Consider the following 19245-nt stretch of genomic DNA (forward strand, 5'->3'; position numbering starts at 1 on the left):
AAAGAACAAATTAAACCTTATCAGAAAAACAGCGGGTTAACTAGTTAGGGATTTATACATATTCCGCTTAAGTAAATCGGTCCTCAGTTTATTAGCTATAAATTCTAAACTTTCAGGATGCTGATGTTTTTGGTAAGCATCGATCATTTTCATGAAAGCTTTCACAAGTAGAACACATCCCCCAGTAGTCAGGGAAAGGGCGAGAACAGCTCACCTCCGTGCACAAGCGTTTATTCTCTTGCTTGTGAATTTCTGGAAAACGCTGCTGAGTTTCTTCCAAAATCTCAACATGTTCCATGTTTCTCTTGCTCTTTCTGAAGAAATGTTCTTTCCAAATTTATGTACATAATAAAAACCAAATTGATTTTAGTTTGAGGTGTATTTTGAGATTTACTGGCTAGAGACTAACTTATAGATCAATAAATTTTAATTATCCCCCAAATAAGTCAGTTGCTACTTGCCCTTCATCATAATGATCTTGCCTTTATTAAACTTCTGAAATGAAAATATACCCAATACCTCTTTTGGGGAGAACAAAAGTGATTAGTGTGGAACCCCCCCCCAGTCCTGGTACGTAGACTATTTGAGGCTCTCCAGGTGGGCAAGTGCTGGCACGTGGCTATTTCAGAAGAAAGGCCTGATTCTGTTTACGCTGAAGTCTGTCCATTGTCACTGCCCCAGACGGACCAAGCATGATTCTATAAGAAGCCTCACGTAAGTGTTCATGTGAGCCCTCCACCACGACACAAGTTTCACTCACCCCGTCTAACTACTCCCACTTGGACGTAGTACATCTGCAAACAGAGGTCCCAAAAAAGATGGTAGAGAAGTCTTACTGAAATCCTGTGACTACACAACCATAGAGTTCAAGGTGTCAAATTAAGCAAGTCAAGCAAGATGTGAAAACATCTAACACTGTCCAAAGTACCCTTGGTAAATGTGTTTAAGAATAATTCTCACAGGATCAAAGGAAAATATCACAGCATCTCATTACAAATTCTGTCCTACTTCACGCCCTAGCCTGTTTGGCTCAGTAGTTAGAGCATCGGCCTGTGGACTAAAGGGTCTCAAGTTCAGTTCTGGCCAAGGGCACATGCCTTGGTTGCAGGCTTGATCCCCGGCCCCGGTCAGGGCTCATGCGGAAGGCAACCAATCGATGTCTCTCTCCCCCACCCTTCCACTCTCTGTAAAAAGCAATGGAAAAAATATCCTTAGGTGAGGATTAACAAAAAAATAAAAATAAAATTCTGTCCTACTTCAGTTCACTGAATAAAATCTGAACTCTGCAGGACCATCAATATTTAGTCCTATATATAAGTTTAATAGCTTTTGTTTTGTTGATAATGAATGGATAGATGGCTGCATGACTTGAATGGATGAATTGATTCATCAGTTAGCTATTTTGCTTTTTGGTCTCAATAGAATTTCATCTTTAAGTTAAAACTGTCATTTTAACTCTTCTGTATTCATCTGCAGCTGGAGTGCCAAGCTGTACCTCACACCAAGTAACATTGTCCTGCTGACAGCCATTGCGCTCATCGGCGTCTGCGTGTTCATCCTGGCCATTATTGGCATCTTACACTGGCAGGAAAAGGTTTGTTTGTGTCAATGACATGTTAACTTTGGGTAATTTATCATAGTAATATACTGCTCTAAAAACACCATATTTAAGCTTTTATGACGAGTAAGATTTTCTGATTTTTCAAGTTCTGTCCATAATGTCATCTTACTTGATGATAATTTCTTATATCCCCTTAAATTCTTTGTCTCTTAGCAATTCCTACAAATCACAGGAGAAGACTATTTATTCTAAATCATAGATGTTGTACAATAGTTATAAAGTGATCACCCCAAAATTGCCAGGTGTATAAAAATTTAATTAGAAGCCAGAATGGCCTGGAAAATGGTCATCATTTTTGTTTTGTTTTATCCACACATGAGGATATTTTTCCATTGCTTTTCAGAGAATGGAAGGGGGAGAGAGAGAGAGAGAGAGAGAGAGAGAGAGAGAGAGAGAGAGAGGGAGGGAGGGAGGGAGGGAGGGAGGGAGGGAGAGAGAGAGACATCGATTGGTTGCCTCCTGCATGTGCCGGGACCAGGGCTGGGGTTTGAGCCTCCAACTAAGGCATGTGCCTTTGGCCAGAATCGAACCCGGGACCCTTCAGTCCTCAGGCCGATGCTCTAACCACTGAGCCAAATGGGCCAAGGGGATCATTTTTGAAAGAGTGGGTTCACGATCTCCCGGGAGAGCCATGGACACTCTTCTCGGGGATGACAGCTCTCTGAGAAGAGTCAGCACACAGAGGGTAACAGCGTCTCAGGGTCGAAATGGGAAGTAATGAAGTGACCCATCTTCCATCTGTCAAGTATTCTTTGCACTAAACCAATTTCTGCACTTTATTGTAACACCCTAAATAATTAAAAACAAATCTCCAAAAATGTAGATTTTTATACAATGCTAATGAGGAGGAAAAGAGGCCATCACAAATTATTAGTTTAGATATAAATTGAAAAAACTAATTTCTAGCCTTGGCCAGTATGGCTCAGTGGTTAGAGCATCGGCCTGGGGACTGAAGGGTCCTGGGTTCGATTCTGGCCCAGGGCATGTACTTGGGTTGCAGGCTCAGGTCCAGTCCCCGGCCCCAGTCGGGGGAGCACGGGAGGCAGCCAGTCGGTGTGTCTCTCTCGAATCAGTGTGGGTCTCTCTCTCTCTCTCTCCTGTCCACTCTGAAAAGCAGTGGAAAAATAACCTCGGGTGAGGGTAAAAAAAGAAAGAAAAAGCTAATTCCTAGTTGCACATGAATATAAAGTACATAACTAGCAGGTCCCAACAATGTTTTCCCAAAAAGGGCTCCTTTGTGTGATGAAAGTCTTTCTTCTTTTTGCACTGCTCCCTTTGTATCGTCATGCCCGTCACAGTCATTGTTAACTAAAATTACCATCGGTGTTATCTTTGCTATTTTAACTTATGAAAAAGAGCATGCTCCTTGTTCTGATAAATGTTCATAGGTTTGTCTCTCCAAAAATATCACTCCTTTCATATCAGAAATATGGTAACAAAATTACGTGCTCAGTTCATTTGCAGACCAACGGAAGAGGCAAGACCCAGGGTGACCTGTGTACTTTGTCCAGAACTGTCAGGTTGTAGCCTGAAATGTTACATAGCTCTAAACCTAAATTAAGGAAATTAATTTGGTTAATTTCTCAGGGGATCTGATTACAGTAGAAACGTGGGCTTCCCACGCTCGCCGCCTAACTAAGAACATGGGGCTTTAACATACACTGTGTGCTCGGCCTCCCCGGCACCTGGTGGCTCTCTTGCTGCCTCTCTCTCCATTTCACTCTCCCTGGCTGCTCCTTTCTTCCACTTCCAACCACGGCATCCATGCCGGGCTATTCTTGCCTGCCGATTTCATCCAAAACCATGGCTCTGCCTCTTAACTCAGACAACCCCAGCCTTCCTCTCTCCCCAAAGTTCTCTTCCCCCACCTCCAGCTGGCACGGGGACATCTGTACCTAGATCACCGGCAAGCACCTTAACACCAGGACTCTCAAGCTTTGTCACTCTTCTTTTTTTCTTATTATAAGACTCCATCAGTCGCCCTCCTAACTCTGGCTCCGTCGGCATCCCTGCTGCTGTCTCCACTCCTGCTAGTGCTTCCGCTCAGCTCCGTCACACCCACCTGGTCCCCGATTCCACCCAATGCCCCTCCTCCATCCCATTGCTGCCAGGTTACTCAGCATGAAGGTCAGCCTTACCCTGTCACTCCCTGCTCAGACCTCTGGTGACTGCCCCCTTGTCGGCCTCACCGCCCTTCCGTGGACCACCCGGCACCTCGCCGACCTCTGCCTCACCAGGTGCCAACATGTGACCCACGCGCCTGCCGGGCTCCATGGCAGCCTGTGCTACTCCGACTGCCAGAAATACTAGCCCTTCCAAATTGCCCTTTCCTCACCCACCCTAAAGTAATCTCTCTCAGAACACTGGAACATTTTTCACTTTATCCTGAAATACTATTCAGTATATTTGGCTTTTTTCTTTCTAAGCTTTAAGTTCCTTGAAACCAAAATACAAAACTGAGGGTCTTTTTAATCCCACACAGTACCAGCACAGTACTTTGCTGGGAGCAGAGTCAATAAATATCTGCTAAATCAATGGGTTAACCCCAAAATAATTAATATAGTTTAATATAATTAATTTAGATTTGCTTGTTGACATCAGTGTTGAAAATGGGGAAATGTAATAGTTGATTATGTCCTTACAGAATCTCATGTTAATCCTGCTTTCAAATAAATAATAAATAGTAACAAAGTAAGCATTTATGGAACATCTCTTGTTGGTTTTTAGATTCAATTTAGTGGATCATTAATTATAAAATCACTCCCATAAATGTCAAAAACAGTGCATAAGACTGTTACAAAATTACACCTGTTATCTCTTCGTTGCTGAGGGCTTTTTTAAATTAACCACTTTCATGTCAGAAATGAGTCTTTCCTGACATTTCCTATCATTTATAAACTGGCCTAACCTTCTCTTTCAGAAAGCCGATGACAGAGAGAAACGACAGGAAGCCCATCGGTTCCACTTTGACGCCATGTGACCTGCCTTTAGTGTTAGGTGTGGGTCGGCCATTCCCTTGATTAACTGAAATGTGAAATTTGGCCTAGACAAGAAAAGGGGGAATGTTGAGTATTATTTATAAACGATGAATCCTTTGGTAATTATTGGGAAGTATGCAGATAAGTGTGGTCTGTGTCTCGGGTCCTTTTGAAGCACTTTGCGTACGGTAATTGGGTTCTTCATTTGATCGTGCTGTAAATTTTGTTCCTTTGTGGGTGTGGTGCATGTCTCAGGTGTCTGTATTTATGATCTTATTAGCATAATGACGACGGGAAAGACTGTAAATAAAAATATTTAAATGAGCAGGGTTGTTTACGTTCCCGAGTTGGTCTTCTCATCTTACCCGTGCCAAGGACACTCGTGTGACTATCACAGATAAAGTCATTCACCTCCACCTCCATCTGGCAGGCCCGGTGTCTCACCAGTGGCAGACAGGACAGTACTGGGAACCTGGGCTGGGAACCACAGTTGGGCACACTTGCCTTGGACTCCTGGTCCCGCCACCGACAGGCTGTTTGAACGTGGCTGGTGCTTAACCTCCATGAGCCCCATTTCCTTGGTTATCGGGCTGATACTATTGCTCAGCTGAGCTACTGTGAGCATCAAATGGGATGAGCTGTGTGAAGCGCTGAGCTCAGCGTGGAGCACAGAGTGAGTGCTCAGTAAGTGCTAACTGTCGTCACTATTGTTAGCTCATTTTTTTAGACTTCTGCAACTAATTATCAAAATATAGACTGGATAGAATTTTATTTTCAGGCATTAGGGAATCATATCTGAAAAACCTAAATTCTTGGTGGTTGACATCTTATAGAAGGATTTATTAGTTACTTATATGAACTAAAAATGTAGCAGTATCCTGTAAGAATTAGTGTGCCCTAAAAGTTTTCATTTGCACACTGATCTTATCACACGGGGATGACGAGCATTCGCCCTCCCGGGGGAGCCACTGCAGGCGCATCTGGGAGGGCGCAGCTCCAGTCACTCCCTTCAGGGCTCGTGGAGTGTTTCCATTCGGATCCCAGTGCCCATCTCTGTGCACCGCACCTCACCAAGGAGTTTCTGCGAGGTTGAAATCTAAGCTTGGGAGGTTTATGTATCTGTCCAATATGCAAGCGGACGCGTGCCGCTCCAAAACATAAAAACTACCTGGAAACAGTTCACATTGCTCTTCATGTTCTCTTCTCTGCGGTTGCCAAGAGTGGCCTGTGCACGCAGTTCCTGTGTCTAGCGTATTAATGTGTCTCAATAAACACTGTACTGAGGACTCACAAAGAATTTCGGTGGGTTTGTAAATAATTATTTTGGAGCATGAAGAGGCTTAAGGGGTCATGAGGTCAAAAGCACTTCTCTGGACAGTGAGACATAGGGAAAGGGACTCGCCTGTTGCCCCCCTGTGAGTCGGGGAAAGACAGGCACCTGCCACTACAGTAGCCAGTGCAGGACACGCGGCAGCTCCCCGCCCGCGGACAACACGTGAGTGACAATTACAAATACAGACACACAGAGACCTTGGAGTGTGCTTCTGTACCTCTATACTAACCTCCAAATGCAACATCAGTGTCATTTATTAAGGGCCAGCGGGTGCAAAACAGAATCAAATCCAAGCACCTTTTTATTAATTTTGAGTATTGTCCTGGAAAGAGCACAAGACTTCGAGGTTAGACAAATCTGGATGCAGAGTCTAACTGTTCCCTTTTGTGACTTCAGTCACTTTGCCTCTTTGGGCTTTGGTTTCTTCATCCGTAAAACGGAGTGAGTGCCACCTCCTTAAAGATCTGCGTGAGTCTTCCAGTGGCCAGGGCACAGGAGCTATTGGTAAGCCAGGCTCCTTTCCGCCCTCCCATCTCCCGCTGCAGTGGCAGCCGTGGCACGGACCCCTCCACTGACCTACGCTTCTGTAACCCTCCTTTGGGGACCTAGGAGTAGGAGTTCTTCATAATCATTCCAAAGGGGAATCAAAAAGTTACATGTGGAGTTTCAGCTGCATGGCGGGATGATACCCCTACACCTTGTGTGCCCAAGGTCAGCCGTACTGAAAATACATTGCTGTTAACACACCATTTATTCAGACTAGCCCTTTATGTTTCTCTTATCTACCAGCCAAAAAAAAGTCATATATTTTCAAAAGCTTGATTCCCAAATAGTTCTCACTCCTAGGCCTCAGGATCAAAGGTCACGCACACTGTCCTTGCCCTCCCCACCCTTGCAAAGGAACAGCGGGACCACTGGGTGGAGAAATACCAGACACCCCCTCACGTTACTAACCATCCCCACAAACCCATGAGGAGCACCTCAGGCATGGCTGCCAAACCGTCAAAGGGAAAAGATCTTGGCCTCATAAGTAGCCTTTTCTAGCAGAGAAAGCCTGTAGCAAAGTGCTTCAAGGTGTAGGGAAAATTAGATCCCTCGGCTACACAACAAACCTTAGATTTATACCAGGCTCCAGTGGCTTCTTACAGTCATTGCACGAGAAGGAATTTAATTCCATGTTTTAAAAAGTAATTTTTCTTTTGTCCTTTAGAAGACCTCTAAGAAAGAATAAAACGAGTAAATATTAACCCTTACAAATAGCTAGAACTACTCAAAAAAGAAACTGAAAAACATGACTTGTGTCCAATGGTCTACTGAGGGCTAAGCTGAGATACTTAAGGGCTGGCTCCTCGGCACAAAGGTGAACTAACAGGTGACCGGCGTTGCCGTGACTGGCAGCCTGGCTCTCCATCGCCTGGCAGTTGCTCTAAAGGACTAATAATCAGTTAAGGAGTGCTCTCGCTCAACACCTGGACAGAGGAAGGGAAGGAAGCCAGACTGGGCGGGGGAGAAATGGGATTGAGATGCACTGGGCGGATGCTTCGGATGGGCCGACTGGGTTTCGAGAGAGAATGAGCCCCCCTATCCCCTAAACTGTCCCAAGTCAGCGTAAGAAGGCTGGGCCTTTACACCCCACGCTCATCAGTCATTGGTGACAGGCTGCCCCAAGAGCCTCTATCAAGAAAAAGAAAATGGAACGTTTTACATGCCATTTGGGACATTTAAACTCAGATTGGAAATCCGAGAGCAACATTGACATTTTAGAATTTACAATTACCGCTATGTATAGTTTCCACCTATTTGAGATGGATTTGAAATAAGTCAATAGTCTGTCTACGTCAGGGCTGGTGATGGCACTTTCAAAACTGTTGGGTATAAATAAGCAAACAGGCGTTGCTTAGGACTTTCTGTCATCGCAGAACGCTTAGCCACCAGGCAGTAGGGACCACGCAGAGTTCACTCCTTACCCACATAACCAGAATACAAAGCTCCCTTCTCTGTAATATCATTCTTCTCAATCGTTACATAAATTGCCATATTTATAAGAAAGTAAATGTCCAGTTCAACCATGATTTACAAATTGTGTAAATTAGCCATAGAGTTGTTATATGCCATTCTCTTGTAAAATATGTGTTTTAAGTAAATCTATCTATGACTACAAAATAACCAATTGGGCACAAATAACCAATGTCAGAGATACAACCATGGATAATGTATATACTAAAACAAAATACACCACATCTCTGTTGGGTCAACTATAGAAGTCTTCTGACATTAAGCAAATCTTCAGTAAATGCAGTTATACCATGGTCATGGACAGCACGACTGTTATGAAGATGTCAGATCTCTCCCAATGCCGCTCAGTATCTCAGTGGGTTTGGTTGTTGCTGCTGAACTTGATAAATCAGCTGTTTCTAAAATATATGTAGGACCAGAAAGGACCAAGAACAGCCAGTTCAATCTTGAAAAAGAGCAAGAAGCCCGGCTGGGCGTGGCTCAGTGGTTGAGCATCGACCTAGGACCCAGGAGATCAAGGTTCAATTCGCCATCAGGGCACATGCCCGGTTGCGGGCTCGATCCCTCGTCAGGCGTGCAGGAGGCAGCTGGTCAATGACTCTCATCATTGATGTTTCTCTCTCTCCCTCTCCCTCTCTCTGAAATCAATAAAGGTATTTTTTTTTTTTTAAAGTTGCTATCAGATACCAAAATTTAAGATAAAGTTACAACAATGAATACAAGTGTAGTATCAGTAAACAGACGGGTGGGTCAAAGACCTAAATGTGAAATGCAAATTCATAAGACTGTAGTATTTAATATACATAAATAAATTCATGACCCTGGGATTTGGTGCCTTATACAAGTCACAACACAACCCGTAAAGGAAGCTTTTGATGTACTGGAGTACATTAAAATGAGTAACTTCTGTTCATCACAGACACTGTTAAAAGGGTGAAGAAACAAGCCATAAAATGAAAGAAAATGTTTTCAACATATATGACTGATTAGTGTTCAAAAATAGAGAAATTCTATACAATTATTTTTAAAAACAGCCCAGTAAAAAAATTGGGCAAAAGTTTTGAACAACTATCCACCAAAAAAAAGGAAATCCAAGTAGTCAATGAACATATAAAAAGGTGTTCAACCTGATTATTAAGAAAAATTTAAATTATAACCCCACTGAGCCTGAACAGCGTGGCTCAGTGGTTGAGCATCGACCTAGGAGCCCGGAGATCGCCGTTCGATTCCCGGTCAGGGCACATGCCCGGGTTGCGGGCTCGATCCCCAGTCGGGCGTGCAGGAGGCAGCCTATCAATGACTCTCTCATCATTGATGTTTCTCTCCCTCTCTCTGAAATCAATAAAGACATTTTAAAAAAATAGTAAGTTATAACCTCACTGAGATGCCACTAAACACACACTAGGTTGGCAAATGGTGGTAACAGCTGGCAATAACCAAATGTTGGTGCAGATGTGGAGCAAGAGAAACCTTGCACACGCCTCGCGGACTTTATGAAGCAGTGTTGCTTTTCCTCTCGTTTCCTGAAGCTGAAGCTCTGGAAACTGTAACTCCACACTAACAGAAACCCTTGCACAGGGACACCAGGGTACAGGTGTACCAACAACCCTTGGTGTGGCAGGGGTCTAGCTTTTAATGGCTAAAAGCTATAAACTGTCAAAACCATCTGCCTGGATTTTTATGCAATGAAATACTGTGCAGCCATGACATTAATGATGTCCAGCTCTACCTAACGACTCACATCCACCTCATAAAGTTAAGCAAAAGGCAAGACACGCAAGCATGCACACAGCACGATACTGTTCATATAAAGTTCAAAATAGGGGGAAAGCTAGTTAAGCGCAAATTTTCAACTGTGCAGGAGGTGACCTGCACAGTCGACCAACTGTATATTGTTTAATGATTCATTTACAGGTGGAAAACTCTAAAGGAGAGAAATTTACGCTCTGATATGATGGTTTCATGTTGTACAATTAGCTAGCATGCGTTTCAGTTGGAAGTAAACAGGTTTAAGCATAAATTAAACAGATCTCCTTTCAAAATGGGACTTGGGCTTTTGAGAAAAGATGCCACAGATGTTAGCAACCTTATTCTAAAAAATATAACTAGGACCTTTTGTCTGAGTTTTTTACAACCAAATGAAAGCAACTGGATGACCAGAAACTTTCCTGGTAAAGTTGAAATACTTCAGTATTGGTAGTAGGCAATGTTCCTTTAAATTTTTCCTGCTTTGGAATATGCTAAGCAGAAATTTGGAAACGAGTTTAGGTGACAGTTATTCAAAGAACCAGTTTTGACTCCCTGGAGGCAGCTCTTCTCCAGCATCATTAACACAGGAATCGCCCGGTGGGTGTGCTCAGCGTCGGGGCAGAGAGGTCGGGCTGGATCACCAGTCGGGGCACCAGCCCCAGTAGCGGGCTGGGTCCCCAGTACGGGGTGTGCAGGAGGCAGCCAATCGACGTCTCTCTTGCACTCCCCGTCATCTCTCTCTAAAATCAATAAAAACTGTGGTTTTTTCTAATCCTCACCAGAGGATATTTTTTTTCATTGCTTCTCAGAGAGAGTGGAAGGGGGAGAGAGAGAGAAACATCAATGTGAGAGAAACACGGTGACTGGTTGCACTCGCCCAACCAAGGCCAAGCCTGCAACCGAGGTACATGCCCTTGGCTGGAATTGAACCCAGGACACTTCAGTCCGCAGGCTGATGCTCTAACCACTGCGCCAAACTGGCCAGGGCAAAAAAACATTTTTTAAAGGAATAATTTGGGTTCATAAGTATATGGACTGAATTGTGCCCCCCTCCCCCATTCATATGTTGAAGCGCTAACCCCAAAGCCACCATATTTGGAGACGGCCTTAACGAGGTCATTAATGTTAAATGAGGTCATAGGCATGGGACCCTAATACAATAGGGCGAGTGCCCCTTATAAGAAGAGGAAAAGACATGAGAATGTGTGGGGCACACAGGAAGGGCCATGTGAAGACCCAGCAGGAAGTCTGCAGTCTGCAAGCCAGGACGAGAGTCTCCCCTTGACCTTGGACTTCCAGCCTCCAGAACTGTGGGAAAATAAACTTCTGTTGTTTAGGCCCCCGGTCTGCGGTATTTTGTTATGGCAGCCCAAACAGATTAATACAATGCATTAAAAAATTAACAATTTTCTTTTCCTTCCCTCAAAAACAAACAAAGAACAGTTGTATGATCACAATGAGGTCTTCATACACTGAGGTGCTATAGGATTTGTTTTCCACTAAGTTTTCACATGGGAGTAGCCCTGTCTGCACCCTGTAATAAAAGCAGTGTGAGACTTCACCACAAATGGGTGTTCTCTACATCAGCCTGGGTGTGCGCAAACCCCTCTCCTTCCTTGGGTGTACCTGTGCTAGTCTGCCCAGGCTGCCGTGACGAAGCATCACAGACCGGGTGGCTTGGGCGCCATGTATTTCCCACTGCTCTGGAGGCTGGGAGTCCCAGAGAAGGGTCCGAAGGCCCTGTTTCTGCTGAGGGCTCTCCTCTTGGCTGCAGGCTGCTGCCTTCTCACCACGTCCTCGGCAGCCTCTCCTCCCTGCTGCACCCCTGGCGTCTCTTCTCACAAGGACACTAATCCTGTCAGGTCAGGGCCCCACTCTTTCTACTTCATTTAACCTTAGAGGCCCCATCTCCAAATACAGTCGCACTGGGGGGGTTAGGACTCAACATAGGAGTTTTGAGGGAAATAAACATTCAGCCCACAGCTATTCCTGCCCATAACAACCTGCCTTACTAGGCTGTCATTTAATGAATGGTTAGAGTTCCCAAACTCTAGCAAAAAAAAAAAAAAGAGAAAAAGCTGTTTCGTACCTGAGCATTGAGAGAAAACGCTGCATTTCTGTCATGATTTATTCTAAGAGCAAGTCAGTGCTACACACCACCACACAAGTGCTGCAGGAGCCTTGGCCAGAGAAAACCAAACTTAAACTGCAGGCACGATTCTGCGAGGAGCTGGAGAGGCTAGACCTGTGCCAGGAACCGTGGGCAGGATGTAATGAAGCCCCAGCACCTGGGAGCTGGCAGGTGACCCGGGAACAGGCTGGGTGCTCCTGGGTGGTCTTCCGGGAAATAACAGCTCGGATCCAGGCCTCCGCAGCTGAGCGCCCTGCCCGCTGCTCTCCTTTTGCGTTCGCTCGCATATGGCCACACAGCAGTGCCCGCTACACTCAAGCTCCACCGCATTCCTTGGAAGCTGCCCCAGACGTTCACCCTCCTGCATACAAAAGACAGGTGTCTTCGGAGGGAGCGGAGAAATGAACATCTCCACCCCCCTCCCTCTCCTCGGGATTCCACTCCCCAGCCAACACACCAGAGGAGAGAGGCGGTTCAGGGTCCATCAGATGGTGCCACCAGCGAGAGCGACCAGGCTGATGAAACCTGCCGTTGGCACGCATACTTTTTTAGTTACTACGGCTGCTCTCATCTCTCCTCTTTTATTACAGCCTCAACTCGACTGCCAGGTTCTTCCACTGTAAAGAACTATGCCTCTGGCCTCCTGAATCAAGTGCAGACTCCTCTGCCTCATACTCAAGCAAGGGTCTCCACCGCGAGGCCCACCACAGTCCACCGGGACTGCCGCTACGGAACACCACACTCCCCGACTGGCACGCTGGCCCTTCCCCGCCCCTCCGGCTGGCCAGCGCAGCCCTCCCTGCTGTGTGCACCCTCCTTCCCAGAGCAGTCACCCTCCCATGGCATCGCGCAGGCTCTTCCTCCATCGACGGCTGTGCACTGAGAACTGTCACCTTCAGAAGTGCACACGGCTCCTTCCTCCCAATGCTTCTTGTCCACCGTGGTCTGCGACTTAGAGTTAGTACTCTTATTGCTGCCCTAGTCTCCCAGTGTGTCACTTTATTACATTTGTGGAAAGGGCTCTTAAAGATTTTATTTACTAGTTGGTTCTTGTGTGCAATCTCAATACAACTTGTATTGTAGGTGACTTGTATGAGCCAAACATAACACCTCTGGCACCTCCCACGGCACATGGTAAAGGGATAAATACCTTGATATTTACGTTGTTAAACAGTCTTCACTAGTCACCCCCTGGATAGTACTGGGCGCAGTTCTCCGAGGGACGGAAGGAAGGAGGGAAGACCTTGCATCGCCGGCAGGCTGTTTTCAGATACTGTCCCTAACCTGTTGGGCAAATATCTGGGGAGCTCCTACTGTGTGGGACACGGGCACCCGCGTTGCTGATTCCGGCGGGGTGTCCCCAGCAGCCACCGCTGCTTTCTGCGCCCGGGGAACACTCAGTGGGCACGTGCTGAGCGCAGCCTGTGCCCCGCCTTCAGGCGGCTCCTCTTCTAACGGGGGGGGCACGGGGGGCACATAAGCAAGTACCTGAGCGAGGTGGTTTCAGCGTGTGGTCCATTCCTGTGGAGGAAATCAAACCGGGTAGTTAATGCCGGTCAGTGTGCAGCAGTTTGCAAGTTGAGAGATTTTTACAGGCGGAGCCAAGGGGCCCCAAGAGCCTGGCCTAGTGGCTGGGGGAGCGCTGCCCTCCCTGCTGCGCGGCGCTGGACGGGCCCCCGCGCCCCCGGGCACCTGCCGGAGGTGAGCCGAGGCCGGCGGGCGCCCGCGGAAGGGCGACCGGGGAGCGCCGCCGGGGCTCAGGCCACCCACCCGGGCTCGCGGCGGGTGACACGTCAGCCCGCGCGCCCCCGGGCCCCCGAGGCAGGCGGGGGAGCGGGGCTGGGCTGGGCAGTTTTGACCTTGAGCTGAGGTCCCAGGAGGCCGAGGAGTCGGTGCCGCTCTCCCGGGGCGCCGGCCTCCAGCCGCGGCGGTTCCCAGCCCATCCCGGGCGGGGGCGGCGACCCCGGGACCCCGGGACCCCGGGACCCCCGCCCGCCTGCCCCGCGCAGCAGCCGCGGGCGGAGGCGCCGCCCTCCGGGGGCGATTGGCCGGGAGGGCGCGAGGGGCGCGCGGGCGGGCGGGGCGGGACATGCGCGCAGGCGGCGCGGCCGGCACGCGGCGCTCGCGCTCCCCGCTTAAATGAGCCGGGGCTCCCCCGCCGCCGCCACTCGAGCCGGGCCCGCGCCGGTGCCGTCCCCGCGCCCGCGCCGCTCGGCACCGGGCCGGTCGATGGGACGGGGCGCCGGGGAGGGCGGAGGCGGCGCCCGTCGGGGGCGCGGGCAGCGCGGGGCCGCCGGGGCCCGGGGATGGCGCGCCGCGGGACCTGAGCGCAGCCCGCGGGGAGGCCGCCCGGCGGCCGCGATGGGTGCGGAGCTGAGCCGCCGCCGCGCCGGGCCGTGAGCGCCGCGCCCCCGCCGCCTCCTGCCGCCGCCCCGGCCCCGCGCGCAGCGCCGCGCGCCGGGAACATGGCCCTGGAGCAGCTCGGCTCGGTCCTCAAAGGTAAGCGCCCGGGGCCGCGGGCACGGCGCCCCCTGCGGGCCGAGGCCGGCGCCCCGTCCTCCGCCGCCCGCGCGCCTTTGTCTGCGGGCGCAGCGCGGGGCTCCCGGCGCTCCCGGCCCCGGTCGGGGGCGGGCAGGGCCGGCGGCGGGCGGTGCTTCGCAAAGTTGTGCGGTTCGCGTCCGTGCAGCGGAGGCCGGCGTCCCCCGACCGGTGATGACTAAGGCGGTGCGTGCGAACCGGGACGGCCCCGCCGCGCGTCGCCGGGCGGGTCTCCTCGAGCCCGCGGGGCCGGGGGCGGGACGGCCTGCGCGCCCGGCCGGGTCGCGCCCGCAGCGGCCCGGAGGCTGCGGCACCACTGCGGCCCCGCCGCCCGCCCGCCCCGCGCGGCCCGCACCTCGGCCCCGCCTGCCGCCCGGCCGGCCCTCCGCTGGGCCGGGGTGGCCGGGGCGGCCGGGGCGGCCGGGGGCGGGCGCCGGAGCGCTCCTCGCGCGGCTGCTCGCCCGCGGGCGGGGGGCGCTTAGATTCAGGCGTCTGTGCGGAGATCGCCGAGACGACGATACAAAGTTGCTTGTGAAACTCGGGCCGAATAAATCCCGTTTCCAGTCCTCGGAGGAGAACGACCGCCGTGAAGGCTTCCCCTGCGGACTGACACCGAGCATCGCACGGCTGTGCATTTGTAACGTTAGGAAGCAATTCTTTCTCACGGCGGGGAGCGCGTGGAGGAGGCGTTGTGTTCGTGTCGCGGGGCGCGATACTCGGGCAGTGACAGATGGTGGTGTTGCTGCCCTACTCCATACCAACACTTTTTTCGAATTTGTTTTTTAGAAAATTCAGTGTAATTTTGCGTTTAAATCTTAGTTGGACAAGTATTCTACTCCAGATATTCCTACACTCATAACTGAGATTTCAGTAATTGAATGTGAGACGTTGAATCGCCCAGCAGTATAGGGTAACCCAGGACTTTCTAGCTAGGGACTGTTTCCCAGTCACCCCATGAATTCCTAGCTGTTCCCTCACTCTATTAAATTGAAAACGCTGGCATGGATTCCGTATTTCCTCTCGTCTGTCGTTCTTCGGTTACATAGCCACAGCTTGGAGGTTAAGATTTTGTTTTACTCTTTAAAAATGCAGCATGCAGAATGGGATCTCGGTAGGACTCCCCGGAATTCCCCGCCTTGTCCCGGCTGCGGTGGGCTTGTCGTCGTCGTGACAGCCCATGGGAGTGGCCCGCGGGGAGAAGCCCCCGGATTTGGCGTAGGGCTTTGCCTGCGGAACTCGAGGAAGCCGGCCGGCGAGGACGGCGGCCCCGAGCCCGGGTGGCGAGGGCGCAGCCTTCGCCTCGCTCGCTCGCGGGCGCGCACCGCCCTCTGTGGCCGCCGCGCGGAGCCGCAGCTGCTGCGCCTTTCGGGAGCGAAGCCCGCGGGCGGCGGGGAGGGCGCGCCCCAGCCCGCACTGTGCCTACACGCTCAGGCGGAATCGGAATCGTTGCTGTTGACGTCGTCGTAGGCTTACGAGGCAGAAAGCGGGCTCCTTTTACGTCTTCTAAAGTTTATGTGTCTGTGATTGTAAAGATGGGGATGGAAATAGCGGCCTGGAAAGATGCAGGAAATTAAAAGTTGATTCTGAGAAGGGAATCTGCTGGCACTGAGAAACGAGAGTAAAATATATCTACATCAGATTAAATGTATGTACATTAGAGTAAATGTATGCACATTAGATAAAAGTGTATATACAGATATGGCAAAGACTGATACAAAAGTTGCTGCTGATACTCCTATTAATATTAATGACCAAATAAGTCCTATTTCCAGTCCTCAGAGGAAAACCCACCACCAGTGGAGTCTTCTCTTGTCCCTACTGATTGGAATTGGTACATCACTGGCTCTCCCCACCTCCCATTTGTATCACTTGATTTTTTTTTTAACCAACTGCATGTGTTACCTATACAAAAATTGATATTTTAAGTTAAAAGAAATTACCTTTTAAAAATACTGGCTTTTTCCGGAACTGCCATTGATTGTGAGTGCTCGGATGTGGGAACGTATCTTGTAAGTAAGGGGAATGGCTTTAACATGGAGAGCTTCTCATCGGAACCAGTTACTTAACATTTGCATAATTATAGGTATTACCTACTAAAGCCTTGTTTGAAATGTTGTGGTCAGTTTCTGCTAAAACAAATTGGCCATAATGAGTGTGTGAGCTTTTAAGTAGAAGGTAATTTCTTTAATATTTCATTGATTCTTTCTGTTCTACTTTCAACAGTGAGAACAAAAGAACAACTCTTGGCTTTTTAAACCTTCCCCATATTGTTACAAGTAAACAATTCACTTGGAATTGCTTGCGATCACTCCAGGCTTTATACAGTTTGACTTACCGTCTGTCAAAGTTAAGCATCGTAGTCACATGAACAGTTATATCAGGATTATAACGCATTGTCTTACAGTCTTTATTCATGCTGCACACTGGCTGCAGGAGAATCCTATTAGACTTCGTTATATTTAAATCTGTAAACTGTGATTAAATTTATGGTGTGATAAAGCATAAATATCCCTCGGCACTATATTTGAAAAATCTTACATGAGACTGTAACAGATATCAACCCCTGTCCTTAATTCTTAAGCCTCATATTTAAGAAAGTAAACAATACAGAAATACATGCATACCGAAAAGCTATCCCTTTCTCTTTTTTTATTGAATTTATCAGGATGACATTAGTTAATAAAATTATGTAGGTTTCAGGCTCTATAATACTCATCTGTGTATTGCATTGTATGTTCAACACCCCAGGTCAGGTCCCCTTCCATCACCATTTGTCCCCCCTTTGCCCAGTTCACCTCCCCACCCCTTCCCTCTGGTCATCACCAGACTGTTGTCTGTGTCTGTGAGTTGTTGTTGTTTCCTTAGTCCCTTCACCTTTTTCACCCAGCCCCCCACCCCTCCCCTCTGACAGCTCAGTCTGTTCTCTGTGTCTGTGAGTCTGTTTCCATTTTATTTTGTTCACCAGATTCCACATAGGAGTGAGATCATGTGGTACTTGTCTTTCTCTGCCTGGCTTATTTCACTCAGCATAATGCTCCCCAGGTCCCTCCATGCTGTGCTGTCCCAAAGGGTAAGATGTCCTCCTTTTTTTCTGTAGCCCAGCAGTATTCCACGGTGTGACTGTCCCACAGCTTTTTTATCCACTCGTCTACTGACGGGCACTTGGGCTGCTTCCAGCTCTTAGCTATTGTAAATTGTGCTGCTATGAACATCGGGTGCCTATATTCTTTCTGATTAGTGTGTCAGGATTCTTAGGATATATTCCTAGAAGTGGGATCACTGGGTCAAAAGGCAGCTCCTTTTTTAATTTTTTGAGGAACCTCCACACTGTTTTCCACAGTGGCTGCCCCAGTCTGCAGTGCACCGGGGTCCCCTTTCCCCACACCCTCGCCAGCACATGTCATTCATTGATTTGCTGATGGAGCCGTTCTGGCAGGTGTGAGCGACACCTCATTGTGGTTTGCATTTGCATCTCTCATGATTAGTGAGGTTGAGCATTTTTTCACATGTCTCTTGGCCTCTGTATGTCCTCTTTGGAGAAGTGTCTATTCAGGTCCTTTGCCCGTTTTTTAAGTGGATCGTGTGTCTTCCTTTTGTTAAGTTGTATGAGTTCCTTATATATTTTGGATATTAACCCCTTATTAGATGTGTCGTTGGCAAATATGTTGTCCCAGACAGTGGGCTCCCTTTTCGTTTTGTTGAGGGTTTCTTTTGCTGTGCAGGAGCCTTATAGTTGATGTCGTCCCATTTGTTTAGTTTCTCCTTAGTTTCTCTTGCCCTAGGAGATGTGTTGGTGAACATATTGCTACCAGAGATGTCTGAGATTTTGCTGCCTATGTTTTCCTCTAGGATTTTTATGGTTTCATGTCTTACATTTAAGTCTTTTATCCGTTTTGAGTTTGTTTTTGTGTATGGTGTAGGTTGGTGGTCTAGTTTCATTTTTTTGCATGTATCTGTCCAATTTTCTCAACACCATTTATTGAAGAGACCGTCTTTACTCCATTGTTGCTCTCACCTCCTTTGTCAAATATTAATTGACCATAATAAAGTGGGTCGATTTCTGGGTTCTCTGTTCTGTTCCATTGATCTACATGCCTGTTCTTGTGCCAGTACCAGGCCGTTCTGATTACAGTGGTTTTGTAGTATAACTTGATATCTGGTATTGTGATCCCTCCAACTTTGTTCTTCTTTCTCAGGATTGCTGCAGCTATTCGGGGTCTTTTTTGGTTCCGTATAAATTTTTGTAATATTTGTTCTACATCTGTGAAATATGCCGTTGGTATTTTAATTGGGATTGCATTGAATTTATAGATTGCTTTGGGTAGTGTGGACATTTTAATGATGTTAATTCTTCCAATCCATGAGCATGGTATATTCTTCCACTAGTTATATCTCCCTCTATCTCTTTTCACATCTTGTAGTTTTCCGAATACAGGTCTTTTACCTCCTTGGTTAAGATTATTCCTAAGTATCTTAAATTTTTTGTTGCAATGGTAAATGGGATTGTTTTCTTAGCTCCCCTTTCTGATAGTTCCTTATTAGTGTATAAAAATGCAGCTGATTTCTGAATGTTAATCTTGTATCCTGCTACTTGCCTGAATTCATCGGTCAGTTCTAGTAGTTTTTTGGTGGAATCTTTAGGGTTTTCTATGTACAATATCATGTCATCTGCAAGTTATGACAGTTTTACTTTCTCCTTTCCAGTTTGGATGCCTTTTGTTTTTTATTCTTGTATGATAGCTGTGGCCAGGACTTGAGTACTGTGTTGAAAAAGGGTGGTGAAAGCGGACATCCCTGAGGGAATCACTTTTTGCCCGTTGAGTATGATGTTGGCTGAGGGTTTGTCATATATGGCCTTTGTTATGTTGAGGTATGATCC

General features: G+C 48.1%; 2 protein-coding genes and 1 long non-coding RNA gene across 11 annotated transcripts in view; 2 read left to right on the plus strand and 1 right to left on the minus strand.

Moving 5' to 3' along the window:
* Positions 1 to 4924, plus strand: part of ITFG1 (integrin alpha FG-GAP repeat containing 1) — an 83319-nt gene extending 78395 nt beyond the window's left edge. The window contains exons 17-18 of the mRNA XM_081118066.1: positions 1477 to 1594; positions 4542 to 4924. Coding sequence (XP_080974192.1) covers positions 1477 to 1594; positions 4542 to 4601 — 178 coding nt within the window. The 3' untranslated portion in view covers positions 4602 to 4924. The remainder of the gene's footprint in view (positions 1 to 1476; positions 1595 to 4541) is intronic.
* Positions 4925 to 12978: 8054 nt separating this feature from the next.
* On the minus strand, positions 12979 to 13836 carry LOC308547378. The gene is made up of 3 exons (XR_013997509.1): positions 13688 to 13836; positions 13317 to 13349; positions 12979 to 13112 (listed from the first exon to the last, which is right to left on the minus strand). It is a non-coding gene; the product is annotated as an uncharacterized lncRNA (long non-coding RNA).
* Positions 13837 to 13970: 134 nt separating this feature from the next.
* Positions 13971 to 19245, plus strand: part of NETO2 (neuropilin and tolloid like 2) — a 34023-nt gene continuing 28748 nt past the window's right edge. For 5 of the 9 annotated variants that reach the window (XR_013997506.1, XR_013997507.1, XR_013997508.1 and 2 more), the window contains exon 1: positions 13971 to 14327. Coding sequence is in view for 3 of the 9 variants with exons in the window: in XM_081117655.1 (XP_080973781.1) it covers positions 14294 to 14327 (34 nt within the window). In the remaining 6 variants the exon portion in view is untranslated. Of the gene's footprint in view, positions 14328 to 14534; positions 14553 to 14890; positions 14996 to 19245 lie in introns of those variants that run through there. The other 4 variants (XM_081117660.1, XM_081117661.1, XM_081117656.1 and 1 more) reach the window with 4 other exon arrangements.

This window comes from Miniopterus schreibersii (assembly GCF_964146895.1).
Source record: "Miniopterus schreibersii genome assembly, chromosome: 18".
In the NCBI taxonomy this organism is placed as follows: Eukaryota; Metazoa; Chordata; class Mammalia; order Chiroptera; family Miniopteridae; genus Miniopterus; species Miniopterus schreibersii.